Below are 22,000 nucleotides of genomic sequence, written 5' to 3'. Positions count from 1 at the left end.
AAAAGGCCAGAAGATGAGCCCCCCCACACCCACGTCAGAAGGTGTACAATATGCTACTGGGGAAGAGCAGACGGCAATTACTAATAGCTCCAGAATTACTAATAGCTCAAAGAATGAAGTGGCTGGGCCAAAGTGGAAAAGATCCTCAGCTGTGGATGTGTCTTGTGGTTAAAGTAAAGTCCGGCGCTGTAAAGAACAATTTTGCATAGGAACTTGGAATGTTAGGTACATGAACCAAGACAGTGTACAGTCAAGTGGGCCTTAGGAGGCATTACTACAAACAAAGCTAATGGAGGTGATGGAATTCCAGCTGAGCTATTTCAAATCCTAAAAGATGATGCTATTGAAGTACTGAACTTAATATGTCAGCAAATTTGGAAAACTCAGCCGTGGCTGCAGGACTAAAAAAAGGTCAGTTTTCACTCTAATTCTAAAGAAGGGTAGTGCCAAAGAAAGTTCAAACAAAAGGATAACTGTGCTCACCTGCTCACTCTTCATGCTAGCAAGGTTATGCTCAAAATCCTTTAAACTAGGCTTCAGCAGTATGTGAACCAAGAACTTGCAGATGTACAAGCTGAGTTTAGAAAAAGCAGAGGAAACACATCAAATTGCCAACATTCATTCATTTGGATCACAGAGAAAGTAGGGAATTCCAGAAAAACATCTACTTCTGCTTCATTTTCTATGTGAAAGACTTTGTGTGGATCACAACAAACTGTGGAAAATTCTTCAAGAGATGGGAATACCAGACCATCTTACCTGTCTCCTGAGAAACCTGTATGCGGGTCAAGAAGCAATAGTTAGAACTGGACATGGAACCAGAATGACTCAAAACTGGGAAGGAATACAACAAGGCTGTATATTATCACCCTGTTTATTTAACTTATATGCAGAGTTTATCATGCAAAATGCTGGGATGGATGAATCACAAGCTGGAATCAAGGTTGCTGGGAGAAATATCAACAACCTCAGATGTGCAGATGATACCACTCTAGTGGCAGAAAGTGAAGAGGAACTGAAGAGCCTTTTGAGGAGGGTGAAAGAGGAAAGTGAAAAAGCTGACTTAAAACTCAATATTCAAAAACTTATGATGATGGCATCTGGTCCCATCACTTCATGACAAACACATGGGGGAAAAAGTGGAAACAGTGACAGACTTTTTTTCTTGGGCTCCAAAATCACCATTTGGCCATAAAATTAAAAGATACTTGCTCCTTGGAAGGAAAGCTATGACAAATCTAGACAGAGTATTAAAAAGCAGAGACATCACTTTGCCGATAAAGGTCTGTATAGTCAAAGCTATGGTATTTCCAGTAGTCATGTACAGATGTGAGAACTGGACCATAAAGAAGGCTGAGCACCAAAGAACTGATGCATTTGAAATGTGGTGCTGGACAAGACTCTTGAGTGTCCCTTGGACTTCAAGGAGATCAAACCAATCCATCCTAAAGGAAATCAACCCTGAATATTCACCGGAAGGACTGATGCTGAAGCTCCAATATTTTGGCCACCTGATGCGAAGAGCCGACTTTAGAAAAGACCTTGACACTGGGAAAGATTGAAGGCAAAAGGAGAAGAGGGCAGGAGAGGATGAGATGGTTAGATAGTATCACTGGCTCAATGGACATGAATTTGAGCAAACTCCAGGAGATGGTGAAGGACAGGGAAGCCTGGGGTGCTGCAGTCCATGGGAGTCACAAAGAGTAGGACACAACTTAGTGACTGAACAACAACAAAATAGCTTCCATAGCTATAGAAGCATATCTCACTTCATTTATGCAATTTTTCTTCCTCCTAGCTCACTGTCATTATTGTGTGACATTTATCGGAAAACTGCAATCCTCATGCTACAATTAAATATAAACATTTGCTTTCGAAAAATTAGCAAAATGAATCAGCCATGCATATTAATAGTCAAAAAAATTTCCAATCTAAATGAGGTTAATCTACTTCATGAATTTTTCACAAATTCATCTGTAGTCTAATCGTGCTCATCAAAATTTTGTTTTTGATTATTTAAAATGTAGCACACTCAGTATTGAGATGATGCCATTTACATTTAAAGCACATTTAAATTATTCAGACAGCTAAGTACACTGTGTTAAATGGGAAAATGAAAGTCTCCCATGTGCCACCACACAATTACCTGTTTCATTAACTTTACCCCCAAAAAAGTTACTATATCTCAGTCTTATAATTACTTTTTTAAACATTTCATGTGTGGGGTAAAACATACATAAAATGTACCACTGTAACCATTTTTTAAGTCAACAATTCAACGGCGTTAAGTTCATTCACAATGTTGTACAATAATCATCACTACTATTCATTTCTAGGACTTCTTTATCACCCCAAACATAAACTCTATATATACCCATTAAAAAATAACTCCTCACTGCCCTCTCCCCATAGTCCCTGGTGACCACGTTCTACCTTTTGTCTTTATTCTAGATACTCCAAGGAAACTGACAATATTTGTCCTTCTGTGTCTGGCTTATTTCACTTAGCATACATTTTCAAGGTTAACCCATGCTGTAAAATGATATCAGAATTTCATTCCTTTATAAGAATGAATAATATTCCACTGTATTTATATACATTTTAGTTATCCTTTCATCTGTTAATGGAAACTTAGCTTTCAGTACAGAGTTGTGCATCCATCATCACAATAAATTTTAGAATAGTTTTATCATTCTCCAAAGAAACTCCAAATGGTTTAACTATAATTCTCCATACCACTGTCCATCCCTAGGAACTACTAATTTACTTTCTGCCTCTCTAGATTTGCCTAGTCTGTAGATTTTATATAAATGGAATCATACAATATGTGGTCCTTTGTGACTGACTTCTTCAACTGAGCATATTTTCAAGACTCATCCATGTTGCAGCATGTATCAGTAATTGATTCCTTTGGCCAAATACTATTCTATTAAATGGACATACTACATTTTGCTTATCCATTCATTCATTAGTTAATGGACATTTGGGTTGTTTCCATACTCTGTCTATTATTAACAATGCTGCTAAGAGCATATATATACAAGATTTTATGTGTACATATGTTTTCATTTCTCTTGGGTATGTATCTAGAAATGAGGTTGCTGGATATGGTAACTCTGTGTTTAACTTTTTGAGGAACTATCAGATTATTTTCCAAAGTGGCTGTACTGTTTTATACTCCACCAGCAATGTGTGAGATTATTTCTCTACATCCTTATCAACACTAATTTTACCTGTCTTTTTGATTATAGCCATCTTAGTAGATCTGAAGTGGTATCTTACTATGGTTTTGTTCTGCATTTCCGTAATGACTAATGATGTTGAAAAATTTTCATGTGCTTATCAATTTAATATATTTTTATTAAATCGGTGCCTTCATTTTAAAACATTTGTTTATCAATACTTATGAAAAATATATTAAAGCCAAAATACTCTTAAATATAACTTAAATAAATATGTTTAATAGCACGAGCAGTATTTTGCTATTAAACTAAATACACAGGAACAGTTAACCTAATCAATAAAATGAAGTATAGTTAGATTCTTCATACTGTTTCTTTATAGCCAATCACCTATGTATTTCTTTCATTTAACTAAGCTGTTTTTATTTAAATACCATCAATTCCTGTGCTCAAGAATGTCAGTCAGGTGCAGCCACTAGGAAAACAGTACAAAGGTTCCCCCCAAAATTAAAAGTAGAATCGTATGATCCAACGATTCCACTTCTGGGTATTTACCTGAAGAAAACTAAACAACTATCTTGAAAAGGTATCTGCACCCTCATTTTCACTGCAGCATTATTTACAACAGTCAAGACAAGGAAACAACCAAAGGGTCCATCAATAAATGAATGGATAAACAAGATGTGATATATATATATACACACATACACAGAGAAATATTATTCAGCCATAAAAGAAGGAGATCCTGCCATTTAACAACATGAATGGACCTTGAGGGCATTATGCTAAGTGAAATAAGTCAGACAGAGAAAGACAAGTATTGTATGATCTCACTTATATAAGCAATCCAAATTTTTTCTTAAAAACTGAACTCAAAGATATAGACTGGTGGTTTTGGGGGTGGGGGAGGGTGGGTGTTGTAAATGAAATGGGTGAAGGTGGTCAAGCTTCAAGAGAACCTTCTTATTTGAGTATCCCAGATTTAGTGATCAAATCTACCTCCATTTTCATCTTAATTACTTAAACCTTTGTCTTAACAGATTAAATAACTCCAATTCTTTAAAGGCCTAGCATCCTTCCACCTGTAATAATTTTAATTTGGTTATTATTCCAATCAATGCTTTCTACATGGTTTATACAATTAGAGCACAATCCTCAGACTTTCAAGACCATTCCTTCCTTCTTTTTTGCATGTGATATTCATTCATTCAGTCATCCATTCAAGCACCTTTCAGATATAAGGCACTTGTGCCACATAAGAGAATGTGAGGTCCTTGAGAAACAAGGTTATCAGTATAACTTTTTAAACAAAACTGGACTTTACCAAATGCTCTTTATGGTTTATTGCAGCTTTAATTTCCATGGTTGATTCTAATATTGTACAGTTACCTTATTGTGGTTTGGGTTTCATTTCCTGATCACATGCATAAGGTATTACTTTAATACTAAAGCTCTCCTATGTTTTGAGAGATCTTTCTTCAAATTATTTCCATAATTTTATTAAAAACAATGATCAAAAAGAATAAAATACTTAAAAATAGATGTTTAAAAGATGTAAAACTTATATTCTGAAAACTACAAAACATTGTTGAAAGAAATGAAAGAAAACCTAAATAAAGGAAAACACATCCCATGTTCATAAAGACTGAATACTATTAAGATGGTAATGCGCCTTAAACTGGCCTACAGATTCAATGCAACCCTTATTAATATCACAGCTTACTTTTTTGCATAAATTGAGAAGTTGATTCTAAAATTCAAATGGAAATTCAAGGAACCCTGAATAGCCAAAACAATTTCATAAAAGAACAAAATTTAAAGATTCATTCTTCCTAATTTCAAAGCTATAGTAATCAGGACAATGTGGTACTGACATAAGAATAAACATATAGATGATTAGAAAAAAACTGAGGATCCACATGCCTATAGTCAACTGATTTTCAACAAGGATGCCAACGCCATTCAATGGGAAACAGCAGCCTTTTCAACAAATAGTACTGGGGGCAACTGGATATCCACATGCAAAAGCATGACACTGGACCCCTACTTCACACCACAGACAAACACTAACTCAAAATGGATTGAAGACCTAAATGTAAAAGCCAAAACTACAGAACTCTCAGAAGAAAACATAGGTGTAATCTTTCTGACCTTGTATTAGGCAACAGTTTCGTAAATATGACACAAAGCATAAGCAACAACAACAAAACAGATAAAGTAGATGTCAACAAAATTAAAAAGATCTGTGCATCATAAGACTCTACCAAGAAAGTAAAAAGACAATTCACAGAACAGGAGAAAATTCTGGTAAATCATATATTTAATAAGGGACTTGTAAAAAGAATATAAGAGCTCCTACAATTAAACGACGGAAAGACAAATAGTTCAGTTTTAAATGAGCAAAGCCTTGAATCGGTATTTCTCCAAAGATATTAATGGCAAATAAACATATAAAAGATATTCAACATCATTAGTCATCAGGTAAATATAAATCAAAACCCCAGGAGACTGCTTCATACCCACTAGTGATAGCTATCATCAAAAAGACAGATAATAGTAAGAATGACAACAATGTGGAGAAATCAGAACTTTCCTATACTGCTGCTGAAAATGTAAAAAGGTGCAGCTATTGTAGAAAGCAGTTTGGCAGTTCCTCAAGAAGATAAATATAGAGTTACCATATGACCCACCATTTGCACTCACAGGTATACACCCAAGAGAAATGAAAGCATCTGTACACACAAAAACTTGTACATAAACGTTCACAATAGCCAAAACAACCCAGATGTCCATCAACTAATAAATGAATGGATAAACAAAAGTATGTACCCATTTAATGGAATATTATCCATCCATAAAAAGAAATGAATTACTGATACATGCTACAACATGAATAAACCTTGAAAACATTATAAGTGAAACAAAGAACTCACAAAAGACCACATATATGATTTCTTTTATATGAAATGTCTAGAATAGGCAAATTCATAGAGACAAAAAGCAAAAGAGTGGCTACCAGGGGCTGGGGGTGGGGAAGGGAATGGTGAATGACTGCTAAATGAGTAAGGGGTTTCTGCTTGGGGTGATGAAAATGTTCTGGAATTATATAATGGTGCTGGTTGCATACTATAAATGGACTAAAACTCACTGAATTATACATTTTAAAACTATTAAAATGATAAACTTTATCCTCTATGAATTTCATCATAATTAAAACAAAAAGATAATCTGGAACCAGGTAGGTCTTTAAGAATTTGGATTTCATCCTAAAAGCCCGTGGGCACCATTATAGGATTTTTTTAAGCAAGCAATATGATTAGATTTGTATTTTAGGAACACAAATTCTGCAAGACATATTGCTGTGAATATCTAAGCTTTAGCATATAAATTTAACAACATCTGATTTGGGTGTTCAGAACCTTATGCATAATAATAAAACCCTGTTTCCTTACTGTATCTTGAGTAAGTTTGTTTGCCAAATAACTTAGCTCTACATATGAATTTTATTTAACAAATATTTATATACTGCTTACTATGTAGCAAGCTCTTTAGAAATATTAACAAATACCCAATCCAATCCTCATAACAAAATATGAACCTATTAGCTCCACTTTATAGAAAACAAATAGAAAGATTAAATAACTTGCTTAAAATTACACAGTTCAGTTCAGTTCAGTCGCTCAGTCGTGTCCGACTCTTTGCGACCCCATGAATCGCAGCACACCAGGCCTCCCTGTCCATCACCAACTCCTGGAGTTCACCCAGACTCACGTCCATCGAGTCAGTGATGCCATCCAACCATCTCATCTTCTGTTGTCCCCTTCTCCTCCTGCCCCCAATCCCTCCCAGCATCAGTCTTTTCCAATGAGTCAACTCTTCGCATGAGGTGGCGAAAGTACTGGAGTTTCAGCTTTAGCATCAGTCCTTCCAAAGAACACCCAGGGCTGATCTCCTTGCAATCCAAGGGACTCTCAAGAGTCTTCTCCAACACCACACTTCAAAAGCATCAATTCTTCGGCACTCAGCATTCTTCACAGTCCAACTCTCACATCCATACGTGACCACAGGAAAAACCATAGCCTTGACTAGACGAACCTTTGTTGGCAAAGTAATGTCTCTGCTTTTCAATATGCTATCTAGGTTGGTCATAACTTTTCTTCCAAGGAGTAAGCATCTTTTAATTTCATGGCTGTCTGCAGTGATTTTGGAGCCCCCCAAAATAAAGTCTGACACTGTTTCCACTGTTTCCCCATCTATTTCCCATGAAGTGATGGGACCAGATGCCATGATCTTCCTTTTCTGAATGTTGAGCTTTAAGCCAACTTTTTCACTCTCCTCTTTCACTTTCATCAAGAGGCTTTTTAGTTCCTCTTCACTTTCTGCCATAAGGGTGGTGTCATCTGCGTATCTGAGGTTATTGATATTTCTCCCGGGCAACCTTGATTCCAGCTTGTGCTTCTTCCAGCCCAGCGTTTCTCATGATGTACTCTGCATATAAGTTAAATAAGCAGGGTGACAGTATACAGCCTTGACGTACTCCTTTTCCTATCTGGAACCTGTCTGTTGTTCTATGTCCCATTCTAACTGTTGCTTTCTGACCTGCATATAGGTTTCTCAAGAAACAACAGAATGGGAAAGACTAGGGATCTCTTTAAGAAAATTAGAGATACCAAGGGAACATTTCATGCAAAGATGGGCTCGATAAAGGACAGAAATGGTATGGACCTAACAGAAGCAGAAGATATTAAGAAGAGGTGGCAAGAATACACAGAAGAACTGTACAAAAAAGATCTTCACGACCCAGATAATCACAATGGTGTGATCACTCACCTAGAGTCAGACATCCTGGAATGTGAAGTCAAGTGGGCCTTAGAGAGCATCACTACGAACAAAGCTAGTGGAGGTGATGGAATTCCAGCTGAGCTATTCCAAATCCTGAAAGATGATGCTGTGAAAGTGCTGCACTCAATATGCCAGCAAATTTGGAAAACTCAGTGGCCACAGGACTGGAAAAGGTCAGTTTTCATTCCAATCCCAAAGAAAGGCAATGCCAAAGAATGCTCAAACTCCCGCATAACTGCACTCATCTCACATGCTAGTCAAGTAATGCTCAGAATTCTCTAAGCCAGGCTTCAGCAGTCCGTGAACCATGAACTTCAGGAGTTCAAGCTGGTTTTAGAAAAGGCAGAGGAACCAGAGATCAAATTGCCAACATCTGCTGGATCATCGAAAAAGCAAGAGAGTTCCAGAAAAACAACAATTTCTGCTTTACTGACTATGCCAAAGCCTTTGACTGTGTGGATCACAATAAACTACAGGAAAAAATTACACAGCTATTAAGTAATATATGTTTTTGAAATTGTGTTTTTATTCACAATTCAGATAAGTATATGGGACTTTGATTTACTTATTATCATCTCTAGCACTTTTAATTTATTATGAATTTATTAGAAAATCACTTCATATTCTTTGATTTCAACTCTTCTTTTTATTTGTTCTCAATTCAGGATGCACTAATTTTTTTTTTCCTATGCAGCATTTACAGTGTTATCCACTCTTGTGAAGTTTGGGAAACATTCTCAAAAAAGTCATTTTTTAGTTTTTATTTACTGTATTTTACACTATAAACATGTTATTTATGCTTACTATAACAAAGCAGTAATTTGGTTAACTAGTGACTTTCTGTCCTTCAATAACTTCATTATCCTGGTTTTTGTTTTTTTTTTTTTAAGCAATAAAGAGTTTTTAAAGGAATTAAGTGGTGATTTTATCCAAGGCATATTAATCAATTAGTATATATAAATGTTCACTCTCTACTCAATATCATAGGCAAAAGTAAACTAAGAAAATGAAAAGTTCTTCAAAAATCACTATAAAATTACAAAATTCAAGCTGTATGTTTATTTATTTATTTTTAAGCTGTATGTTTATATTTCCCATTCATTTACTTTACCTAAAAGTCTAGACTAGAATATAACCTAACAATAAAAATGAAAAAGAATATAGGAAACAGTTTTGGAGTTCACAATACAATTTTATAAAACCTTATTAAAGTAAACTTTTAATTTACAATGTTTCTCAAATACTTATAACTGCCCATCATCTAGGTACTTATAAATTGAGCATTTACATTTGTGAACATTCATTTATCATTAATTACAATTTTAAGTAGAAATCTTCCTTTCAGAATTTAAACCCAACAAGCAAGTTGTTACTTAAAAACTGGAAAAAAACAGTAACAAACTCTCTAAGACTTTTAACTACAAATCTATTGTGAAGGACAGCTGTTTGTTAAGACTATGTTTGGATTTTTTACTGCTATCAGACACTTTTAAATACAAGGTTTTAATTGATTCCCCTAGAAAATTGTAACAAAAACTTTATTTTTATTTTTTAAATTTATTTTTAATTGAAGGATAACTGCTTTACAGTATTGTTGTAATGAAAACTTTAATTCAAGCAAATAGTTAAGGTTAATCACACCTTCATCAATAAACATTTAATTGTTCTGTTACACTGTTTTACAAAAGTATTTTAACGTCTAATGTTCAAACTAGTAGTAAAGTAGTATAATACAATTATAGTAGTATAGTAGTACAATATGATTACTGGGCAAACATGAATTTTACTCAAAATTAGCATTTATAATTCACAATCAAGCACAAGATAGTACTCACATGGGACAGAAAGCTCACACTGTTTTTACCTTTATGATCAGTATAAATAAGTACATACCCTCCACATATTCTTCAACTCTATAACCTTCTGAAGACTTAAACAGTTTTAAAAAGAAAGTTTAAAGTTTTAAACCTCAATTTACAGTTATTAAATAGGGGGACAAATAACACTCAGATACACTCTGCACAAAAGTATTTTCCTATTAACAAACAGGAACTTCATATTAACTTCATCCTCCATTCTAGAATGAATTATAAAACCTTTTAAAACTCTGTGTTATCACTGCTTATTTACATACAATCTCTATTACTAAACTATAAGCAATATGTGGCCAGGATACATGGGAATAAATTCACTTTGAGTGAATGAATAATAATATTACTATAATAATATAACGATAACAATAATATGACTATGTAACCTATAACCCTGCACATAGGCATAAAAGAATTATCTCTAAAATAAACCACACTTGGCTACATTCAGAATACAGAAATAAAAAATGCCTTACTAACTTTATGTCCTTTAAAACACTAGTTTTCCTTTTTAGAAGGTTATGGTGGTTGAACAACAAAATTAAAGAGAAGAGTACACACTGCATACTGTAAACAGTGTGTTCTGTATAAATCCATTTATACAAATTTCTAAAAAAGGCAAAACTAATCTAAGGAAAAACAGATCAGTAGTTGCCTGAGGGGCTAGAGTGGGCAGAATTGACTACAAAAGAGTAGAAGTTCTATAGCTTGTCTGTAGTGGTTAAACAACGTATACACTTGTTAAAAACTTCAGGAACACTTAAAATGGGTATACCTGTGTACATGTATAAAGATGGTTTGTTTTTGTTAAAAGAGAGGAAACAAAGGATACAAAAAGTAACAGCAGAACCAACAAGCAAAATGTAGAGAGAACCATGAGAAAATGGAGACATAGGTAAAATGGGGAGACTGGGTGAAAAAAGAGAGCGAGACAGTGGAAAGAAGAACCAAAGTAAATTTAATAGGGCCTTTTGCAAAATATCACTATTTTTTTCAAAATCCTCTAACATTATTTCAGTTATTCTTCCCCACAACTCTTAGGTAAGCAAGTCTGATGATAACGTCCCTGCTGAATAAAAGGACCACTTATACGATTTTCCACGTGGTCTAAAGGCTTAATCAAAATTAATATCCAGATTTTCTACTGCCTAACAATTTTCAGCAAGCTCAGGAACTAACACCAACCACAGCAAGAAACAGAACTAACTCCCAATGTTCTATGAGTACTGCTTTTTCTATTGCTTATTTCTTCTTGGGTTTAGTTAGGCTCTGAAACATACCAGCAGAAATAGGGTGCAGTGACTTCTATGCTTCTATAAACTACTGCCAAAGAAATGAAGAGACCAACGGCATCCTCCATTTTTAAAGCAGTCCTCCTTAGGTGGCGGCTTGCTTACCCCTCCCCTTTCTTTTCACTTTTGAGCACCATCATCAGTCAAAACAGGTTCAAACAGCAGTGTGTTTCAGATAAATCTTAAAGACACCCATCAAAGTGAGGCACTGATTTGCTAATTTTGAGCATTAAAATATTTCTCAAAAGGGTCATCATCATAATCTTTACTGATTTTTATGTGTGGCTTATAGAATTTCTCTCATTATTTTATAGGAACTGTTAAGCTAAAGAAATCTACACAAAGTATTCTTTTTACATCACTTGAATAGTAGTATAACCTCATTAGGGCCTGAAGTATAAATGCCAATTACCAAATATTTGTACTGTTAAGAGAGTAAGTAAAAACTCAAAACTCTGGAGTAAAATAGTCAAGTTTCAAATCCCAGCCTCCTCCACTAGCTAACTATGTGACCTTAAAAAAATCATTGAATCCCTCTATACTTCAGTTTCCTCATTGATGAAACAGGGATACTCACAGGATTTTTCTGAGGATTAAATGTGAAAAATATCTGTAAAAGCTGATAAATTGCTCAAAAAATGTTTTCAATTATTACTAACATTGAATTGATTACTCTTTCTTCTCTTTACCAACACTGTTTCTTCTAACATGTCCTACAAAGATGGCTTTACGTAGATGTTTTTTTAAAACTAAAACTAAATTTGTAAAGAGTAATCAACAACTTGGCTCACTATTAGTAACTTTTCTGTTCTTGTCTCATTTTAAAAACCAAGTACTAAATTTACTAAAGGACTAATAACATTTCTGAATGGGAAAGACAGGATAAGGATTCATGGCTGGCTTGCAGTAATAATCATTACCAACTTTAGCAACTAAACAACAACTTATCAAAGTAAATATTAAAAATAAAAGAGGAAAAAAAATCTATTTTAATAGTTATTAATAAATAAAAGTAACTGAAAAATCTCATGCATCGCATCTTTAGTTTAAACCAAAAATATAGATGCTTCATCACAACATGAGGTTTTATTTATACTTGGAAGCTGAAATCATTATCTATAGTTAATCCATAAAGATGATTTCTACCTTTTCATTCAAGTACATGTTTATAATTAGTGTATTATACTTCATTAGATTTTTTAACCTTGATTTTTATTAAGACAGCAGGAAATAAAAGACACATGAATCTCTCTCACATAACTTGAAATAAAATCTTAATAACAAGAAAAGAGTATAATAAGCAACATTACTATTGAAGAACATCTTTTACCTCTCTAACAGAATTATCCTCTGTCACTATATAATCAGGCCCAACTGATGGTTCAGATTAATTTGATCTTTATTTTTTCTAATTACATGTTATCCTTAATAGAAAACAATCTAATCAGTCAACTTTTTCTAATAAAAAGTGGCTATTTATATAGTTATTGATCACAATAAGAAATGTCTTTCTGTACTTTCATTTTCAAGTTTTAGGGGACTCCTGGAATAAATACAGTAGAGTCAAGAGTGAATGAAGAGCAGACCAAGAACCATCTGATTAAATATGTATTTCTATCCTTTTGCTGTAATAAGCAACCGAATTCTAGTACTGAATAAAAATTAAAATTAAAAAAAAAAGAGAAACAGCGTTTAGGAAGAGACAAAAAACAAATGAAATTAGAGAGATGGATCCTAGAAACAAAAAGTTGGCATAAACTAGGTATAAATTTGTTATGTTTAAAATTCATTTCTATAATTATTTCCATAATAATATTTTTAGTTTGTTAGGTATAGATGAATAGAGATTAATAGATTCTAAACCAGAAAAGGATTCAGTAGAGTACTTTTAACATTAAATATTTCCAAAAAGTCCTTTCCAGTAAGTTATCTTAATACATATCATCGTGTATGCCCTGACTATCTTATGAACACAAGCCCTAGGAAAAAAATAAATCAGACTTAGAGGTAATTAAATATCCCAGTAATACCCCAATAAAATCTGTTTAAAAAAAAACCTACTGTTTTTAGGATTTTCAATTTTGAACTATAAAGTAACATTACTGCATGATATAATATCTAATAGATTTAGAGTAGTGGGTTTTTTTTAAGTAGTTTATTTTTCCCTAACTCATTACAATATTTCATCTTTTCTTTTAAAAAATCTTCCAATCTTAAATATTTAAGTCATATCAGGACTACATCATATTGGTGTTTAGCTCTTATCTAACCAGTTCTTTAATTTGATCCATATGTAATTTCTTGACTCATACTTTTAAAAGTATTTTAATGTAATCTCTTAACTCATACTTTTTGAAGCATTTTAAAATTTTAATCCCATTTTTATTACTCTATTTTCTTCTAATTTGCTTATATTATTTTCCCTATTTTATCTGATTTTCTACCACCTTATATTACATCTCTATAGGTATTTCAAGAATGACTTATTGCTTATTTAACTTTGTATGTCAGTTTTTACATAGCCAACTATATATGCCAAAATCAACATTTTTTAATATAGAAAGTGTAAGAAATGGTTTTTTGTAGCTGAACATTTTTTCCAGGCACAACAAAGAAAAATCCTAGCCTTAAAGTCTGAACACTAAGTATAAACCACTTTATTTTTTAAAAAAATATATAAACTACCTTCTTTAAAGAAAGCAGGGAAAATGCAAAAATAGAATCAAAAGGTAAAAATCTACAGAATATACTTTTGTCCAGGACTTTTTCTATGCAAGCTATTTTTAATATAATTACAGTCTTTTATTTACTTATTTTATTAGGAGTTTCACATGTAACTATGGGGTCATCAGAAACATTATTTTAATGGCTATGAATCATTATATTAACTAGCTAGACCGTTTTCCTACTGTTGGGCAACCACTACATTAAAACAGCAGTAGCAGAACTATGTAGGGTGACAGAAGGTAACTAGATCTACGGTGATCACTTCCCAATATATATAAATATCAAATCTTTGTTGTCAACTTGAAACTAATATATGTCAATTATTTCTCAAGTAAAAAAAGCAAAACCTAATTTCCTGTTCTTAAAAAGGAGACAGAATAGAAAGGTCCATCACTGATATGTAAGATAAATGCAAACAAACTGAATAGTAAAAAGATTTTGAAACTATTTTTAAAGCTAAAAACTCAACTGTAGGTTTTCCAACTTTTGTTTCAAATCCTCCCCCCAAAAAAACTTTAATTTGTAAAATCTATGTTCTTTAAAAAGCTTAACAAATTGTATGATAACAACTCAATTCCCTCACTCTGGGCTGTGCACATGTGTTTAGTTGCTAAGACATGTCAAGATTCTTGAGACCCAGTGGACTGTAGCCTACCAGGTTCCTCTATCCATGGGATTTCCCAGGCAAGAATACTGGAATGGTTGCCATCTCCTCCTCCAGGGGATCTTTCTGCATCTCCTATGTCTCCTGCACTGGCAAGCGGACTCTTTACCACTGAGCCACCTGGGAAACCCCACTCAAGGCTGATTTTTTAGTTATCAGATGGAAATCTGGACTACTGACGTAAGCATACAATAAATATTACTAGACAATACTTCATATTATATATCATAGCAGTCAGTACAGTTTAGTACTTAAGAGCACAGACTCTAAAGTGAGACTACTTGGGTTGGAATCTTGTCTTTACAACTTATCAGCTGTGTGACTCTCTATATAAGTTACTGAAACTCCCTGTGCCTCCTTAGCTTCCTCATCTGTGAAACAGTGTAATAATAATGATCTCAAATAGCTGTTATGAGAATTGAGTTATTTGTAAAGTTCCTGGCACAGAGTAAAAACTATGTAGATGACTGTTTAAATTTTTAAAATTTAGGTAACATTTACTGTGTTTACTATGTGCCAGGCTAAATGCTTTACATGAATTTGCCTCAAATAATCTTACCACCACCTATGAAGATACTATTATTGTCCCCATTTAAAAAACAGAGAAAACCAAAGGACAGAAAGACTAAATGACTAAGCTGAGATCATACACAAATGTCGAACAAGGATCTGAACCTAAGTATGACTACATAACCTACAAATCTAGCATAGATTTTCTTGTACACTTGAAGCAGTAGCCTCCTGCTGTATTATATCTTGTTGAAATAAATTAGAATATGTATTTCCTGGAATAACAGAGTATTTTAAGAAGTAATATAAGAAATATCACTCTAATACAGAGGTATTTATACATGAAATGATTATGATGTCTGATATTTAATACAGCTTGAGGGAGGAGAGAAGATTAAGAAGAGTAGACATATTTTGATAATTGTTAAAGTCTAGACATGGGTCTATATGGCTTCATCATTTTATTCTCTCCACTTTTGTATATTCTTTAAAACTTCCACAATAAAAGGTTGAAAATAGAATAGGGTACATAGATTAAACTCTTTTATCACACAAGCAAACAACTTTCTTTTGATACTTTGTATCAGAGATATAAAAGGACATGACAAACTTGATACTTATACATTTTACAATTTATATATAATCTGTAAAGGGTGATCTTACTTTAAATAAGTGAATATCCTCTCAACCAAAATGAAAAATTAGTAAAAGCATTTTGGTTAAACATATACATATTAAATTTCTGTTTGCATTTCAAAACATTTGCTTAAGTAATTAACACTCATATTTTTTCTTTTCTTTCTCCTGCCTGATATCTCTACAATTATAACACTCTAATTTGTTGCCCATATTTATACAGACAAATATGACTTCACAACATGGTCACAAATTGAACATTACAAATAACAACAACAAATATGCTTCACTAAGAGACGCTTCAGAAATTCCTTGCCTCAAACTGAAGTTGATTTGTATATTAATATATAACTATGGACTTTTATAAGTATAAATATAATAAAAAATTCATTTGAGAACACTTTATATGTTTTAAGTTATAGTTAAGACAACTTGGCTGATACTAAAGGAACAAATACACAACATTTATTAAGCCAGACACTATACTAAGCACTTTCATACACATTAGCTCACTAAATTTAAAAGATTATATACATTTTAATAAAAGAATATTAAGACTTAGAGAGATAAAACCACTTCCCCGAGGTCACAGAGCTAATGAGTAGCTAAATGGTATTCAAATTTAAGCTTACATATAAAACCCACTTTTCCCCTTGCTATATATACCAGGCTACCATATGGGAGGCAAAAACCTACACTCAAGTCAAACTTAAATATTTAGGGCCTTTTTTTAAGTGGACCATAAAATGCTTAAGTTGCGGGCTACGTATATATTACAGTGGCAGCTTGGGTTCGGGTAAAAAGTACCAACTACAACACAAAAGCACTGTTTACTTTGCTACTGTATGACTCTCCCCCCTCCCCAAGTCTCTTAATTTCAGGTTACTCATCATAAGGAAGTTAACATCTCTGCAGTCCAATTCCCAGGGTTATTAGATTCAAAAATGACATATGTGAAATCACTTCAAAAACTACAAAAACAAAACAAGTAGTCCTTTTTTTTTTTGTCTTAAAATGCTGAAGGCAACACAGAATAAAGTTTTCTAAAGTAACTGTCAGCCGTTTGTTCAACAGTCTATTAACATTTCCAGAACTTTCTAAAACCTTTTTTTCTAAGCATAACTCAATCAGTATCTCTATTACTTGGCTTTTCTCATCCTTCAAAATGATGCAACAGTAACGACATCAATGCTTTTGTAATAAATAATTAATATTCCATTCTGAAATGCTCAGCCTATAGAAGTTCTAAATTTTGACTTTTCAAACTAAACGTGTTTGGTGTCACTCTAAGTCTTATTCATTACCTTACTTAATGTTAGAGCCTTTTTACATTCAGTTTGCTTTGTAAAAAACTTGAATCAAGATAACGGAATTCTAAAGTAGAACACCCAACACATAATTTTTAAGTTTTGTGGGTTTTTTCCCCAAAGCTTCTCAAAACAGATACAATAGCTAACAAGGACATCAAACACAGCAATAAAATCCACTAAAACATTCAGCTGCTCTAAAAGAAGGATCAGGCTCTTCAGGAGAAAACTACATTGTATGAGTTTGCAAAGTTTCTCATTTAAACTCCATTTTAGAGAAAGCCTTTGCATACTCACACAATATGCTTTAAAATGGCACTTTGCTGACCTTCCAATAGTCCAGCTCTATGAAAATTCTGTGATGGGTGTAACTTCAGAGAATCTGAAAAACACAAAAAGCATTAAGTACTTTTTATGCTGAATGACTAAAAAAAAAAGCCAAGGATAGCATACATCTCTTATATAATTGTCACGTATTTTTAAGAGCTAAAGTCCATATTTGTGAATATATTCTCTGCAAAGGAAGGCTGAATTGCCTCTACACTGGTCTTCATGCTGAACTTAGATTTTCATAAAGCATTTGTTTCATGGAAAATTATCTGATGGTTACTGCACAAATGGTGTTAATGTCTTGACTATTTTTAACACCCAATTGTATCACATTAGCCCTCCTCTAAGGATCACCTCTAGATACCGTCTCTTCCTTCTGACTCTCAAAATTACAATATTTTCAAGCTACTTCAGGTAATGTTGCCCGAAAAACATCCTACAGGGACTTGATTGCCAACTAAAGTCATCAGAGCAACAACAAGACAATGGCTACAGTCACTAAGTAGGACTCTACAAACGTCAGTCTATAAGGCCCAGTACCTTCCAGAGTAAACCATCGCACTCGGATTCACTTAAGCGATTTAGATAGAACAAGGTGAGGCTGAAGCCGCCCTTTTTGGAAGAGGTGGGATCAGCGGGTGGATACATCAAACCCAAAACTAAAGAAACCCTGAATTTCTCAGTAAAGAGGTCCACATTGGTATTCATTTTTTTTAATACGTCAAAATAAATGGCTAATAGCCCGGTAATATCTTTTACCCCCTCTCAATGGTTTAAAAAGTGGTGAAGAGTGCAGTTAGAGAATTTTGGTTAGATGGCCCTTGCACAAGAAACCTGTTCTAACACATTCTTGTGTCCAGTATAGGAATTTAACCCCAGTAGAGATCAGCTCAAGTGTTAATATTTTATATCCCGGGAATCCCCTCCAAGCCTTAGCCAACAGTTTTAAAACTGGAAACTCTGTCCAATGCCCCCTCCCTGCAACAAGCCCCAGAACGGCAACGAAAGAGAAAATTCTCAAAGGACAGCGTCTCTGCCCTGAGCTGGTACCCCTGGGACAGGAGAGGAATAAAACTAATGCAGAGAGAGCACCCCTCTCTTTGTAAAACAGAGGGAGAAGTAATTAGAATGTCACAGAGATGGAAAGAGAGAAAAAAGAAAAGAAAAGAAAATTCGGGCTCTTTCCAGCAATAAGATGACGAGGAAAGAAGGACGCCTGGTCGAGGGGGGCCGTCCCAACAAGGGGAGGGAGTGGACTAGGCCGGAGAGAGAGGGGGGGAGAACCACGGCGCACAAACAACCTGGAGGGGGAGAAAAATGGTGATCCTGCACCCAGAACCAGCTCCAGGCTACACTGCCCCTTTGGGGGCAACTTTGCTGGGGAGGGTGGTCCTGGTAAGAAGACCCACGGCGCCCGGATCGCGGCAGCTCCAGCGCGGGGCCCAGCCCTGGGTGATCCTCAAGCCGGGGAGGCCGGGGCCGACCGCCCGGGGAGAGGGGACAGCCCGCCACCGAGGGGCGCTCAGAGCCACCGGGGGCCGCAGACCCGGGGGCCGACGGCATTTGGGCCCCGGGCGGCAGGCGGCTCCGCGGGGGAGGGTTCACCACTCCTCTTGGGCCCCTTCCACCACCGCCCCCAGCCCCTCGGCCTCTCCTTACCACCGCCCCCCCCGCCAAGACAGACCATTCCGGCGGAGGCTCGGCCGCCCCCCGACCGGGACCCCTCCGGTTCCCCCTGGGTCGGGCCTCCCCGCTTCCCCCACACACACCCAGCCCCCAGCCTGACTCACCTCGTGAGTACAGGGACTTGGGCGACTCCAGGTCTAGGTCCGCGCTGAGCAATGAGATGAAGTCCGAGGGCATCGCAACTCGACCCAGCCCGGCCCGAGGGCAGCGGGAGGGGGGGAGCGGCGGTGGCGGCGGCACCTCCTCTCCGGGACCGCGGGCACCGAACCGGGGGCGGCAGGCGAGGGCGGCTGCCGCTGCCTCCTCCTCGAGGGCAGTGACTTCCACCGAGCCGACGAACCGAGGAAACAGCGGCGGGGTGGAGGGGGAACTCCACGGCGACTAATTCCCGGCGAGCCAGGAGGGGGGGGTTCAGGTCGGGGGAAAGGGAGGGGGAGAGCCAACGGGTCCGTTTCGTGCTTCTCCTCGGCGAAAACTGACGGTCGCCGCCACCGCCGCCGCCGCTGACAGGAATCTGAGCCCCGCCTCCCGCGAGGCACTGCGCAGGCGCGGAGGGGGGCGCCCCAGAGCAGGGAATAGCCCAGGCGACTACCGGAGGGCGGGGAGGCGCGCCACGGAACAGCATCAACAAGGGCTCCGCTTCCTGCTGCAGCGGCCCGGGGCTGCTGTTCACGAGCTGGGAAACGGCCCCGCCCCGCTGCCGAGAGGGAGGGAGGCTGGGAGGTGTCCGCGCCTGGGGCCCCAGGGAGGGAAAAGGTATTTGCACCGACCTGGTGGCGGCAAGCCGGAGGCGGCCGGCCCAGCTCCAAGCTGAGCTCAGGAGGACACAAACCTAGGGGAGCTGAGGTGTCTCCGGGAAGAGGGGAGAAACCCCCCCACCCCCAGAGCCGGGACATCCCGAGCGGGCAGGCGTGGGGTCTCAGAGGGGAATAGAGTTTCGTCCCTTGGAGTTACCACTCCTTTGGGGTTTTCATAGCAATGTCTGAATTGAGTTGGCCAAAGGACTATCAAACTCATTTCTTAATTAGGAAATGGCAGACCATATCCTGAAAACCTTGAGTTATTAGTTGTTTTTAAATTAAAGTACCTTCTCTCCCATCTTTACCCTTCCCCTTCTTTCTCTCCCCCTCAACCCCCAACTTTTAGAGGCTGAAAAAAAAAAAAAGAAATTTAAGTCTCTCATTGTGCTGGGATGGCCGGGTGTTTTCAGAGTGGGAGATAAAAGTCAATTTAAAAACTGAGTCCTATGAACCCACCTGACTGTTGTAGAGGGAAAAAAGCAAACTTAAAAACTATTCTTACAGTTTTTCTTTTTCTTTTTAACCTGTGGACTATACAAGAATGGAGAAAGGACACTTAATTGAGTTTTTGCTCTTCTATTCATGAGACCAAAAGTTTCCGTTGCAAAACTGAAAATTCTCACATACACCACAGACCGTTTCCTGACTCTAATAGACTTATGAGAAATTTTTAGTCAAGTTATTAAAAATCAATCATATCAATTGGAGTGCAGGGTATGCTACATAGGAAATAATTTTACTCTTGTGTGGAATAGTAATGCCAGCAGCCACTGGGGCAATATTTTTAAGCTATTTGAGTTGGTTTAGTTTCTATTATTTACAAAGATAGTTACAAATCATAAAAAAATTGGCCTGTTATTTATATATATATACATATATGTGTGTATACACATACATGCACACAGGATTTGTGGAACCTTTCCCCCAAGAATTTGAGCAATTCATCTGGACTTGGAGTGGTGGGGATAAGGGAGAAGCCCTAAGCAAAGGAGACCCCTGTCAAGTGTCTCTGGGGTGGGACCCTCTGCAAAGCTTTACCTGCAGACCAGGAATTTAAACTTGTGTCACCAGAGTCTACCTATCTTTCCATCTTTACATCTGAGTCAGGTTGCCCAATTCTCTTCACTGCCTTCTGTGTAGTAATCAACCCTGTGAACATTCTCTTCCTATCAGAGGTAAGAAAGCTTTTCAGAGCCACCCCAAGATGGCAAAGCAGAACCAGAAATTATTCTCAAAAGTACATCACCGCTGTACGCTGTTGTAACAAGTCCCAACGGAAGTCCCTTCAAAATGGGCCAAAGTCCCATTCATTTGAGAGAGGAAGATTCAGACCCCACATTGCCCAACAGGCCAAGGATTAGGCCAAAGCTTTTGGATCTAAGTGGGTGTGAACACCTATTGGAGACCTCCCCACTCCATTAGTCCATATGTAATGTGAGAAGAGGAAATTCTGCAAGGTACCAGGCAGAACCCCATATAAAAAAAAAAGTTGAATGAGTCACTCTGAGCTTATCCCTCTCCCCCAGATCTATGTAATCATTCAACAAACTTAGGGTATAGGAAATCCCCATTGCTGTCCTGACCCTAGTTAACAAGTCAAGAATTGGCAAGGCCTCTTCCTTCCCCTTTCCCTTAACATTTCTCTGCTCTTTTATGACTTTTTTCCTAGTACTGTGCTAAGCTTTGTTGTTTATGTTAATCAGATTTTCCCTGATTGAGTAAAAGCAAAGTGAATAAGTTTCCCCCAAAAAGTAACTTGACCTCAACTGAATTCCAGAGATTCTTTGGGCTCAGGACCCACTCCATCAAGCCCTGCATCAAGCAGTGATTGTATCTAAACAAACATTTGAAAACTCAGTGGTTAACTCCACCTCCCATCCTTTCACAGAGATACTTAGACAAAACAAAACAAAAACGCTTAAATGGATAGTTTTCATGGTCATGCTTTGCAATACCATAGAGACGCAGATTTTCAATGACTAAAAGTACAGATTCACCAGTAAACAGTGTTTGCTCTGCTCTGATCACAAAAATACAGTTTGACCTTCCTAATAGTCAGGGTTACCAAAAATAATTCTCTGATCATTGTGTTTTTAGTAAATTACATGCACTGTCAAGTTCCAATGGTATTTCCTTTTCTGGTCATTGATATC

General features: G+C 36.7%; 1 protein-coding gene across 24 annotated transcripts in view; it reads right to left on the bottom strand.

The window, feature by feature from the left end:
* The window catches only part of NFAT5 (nuclear factor of activated T cells 5), a 192,682-nt gene that overhangs the window by 100,175 nt on the left and 70,507 nt on the right, over positions 1–22,000 (bottom strand). For 4 of the 24 annotated variants that reach the window (XM_086351524.1, XM_086351528.1, XM_086351536.1 and 1 more), the window contains exon 1: positions 19,152–19,555. The exons of 2 other annotated variants lie outside the window; for them this stretch is intronic. Coding sequence is in view for 4 of the 22 variants with exons in the window: in XM_086351513.1 (XP_086207639.1) it covers positions 17,360–17,413; positions 19,152–19,224 (127 nt within the window). In the remaining 18 variants the exon portion in view is untranslated. Of the gene's footprint in view, positions 1–17,328; positions 17,414–19,151; positions 19,638–22,000 lie in introns of those variants that run through there. 18 more of the 24 variants (XM_086351520.1, XM_086351526.1, XM_086351530.1 and 15 more) reach the window with 11 other exon arrangements.

Source organism: Bos grunniens, chromosome 18 (genome assembly GCF_055505025.1).
Source record: "Bos grunniens cultivar Pamir isolate PY7600 chromosome 18, Bosgru_T2T1.0, whole genome shotgun sequence".
NCBI classification, from domain to species: Eukaryota; Metazoa; Chordata; class Mammalia; order Artiodactyla; family Bovidae; genus Bos; species Bos grunniens.
The sequence above is the reverse complement of the archived record's forward strand: the minus strand, read 5'-3'. Positions and strand labels throughout refer to the sequence as shown.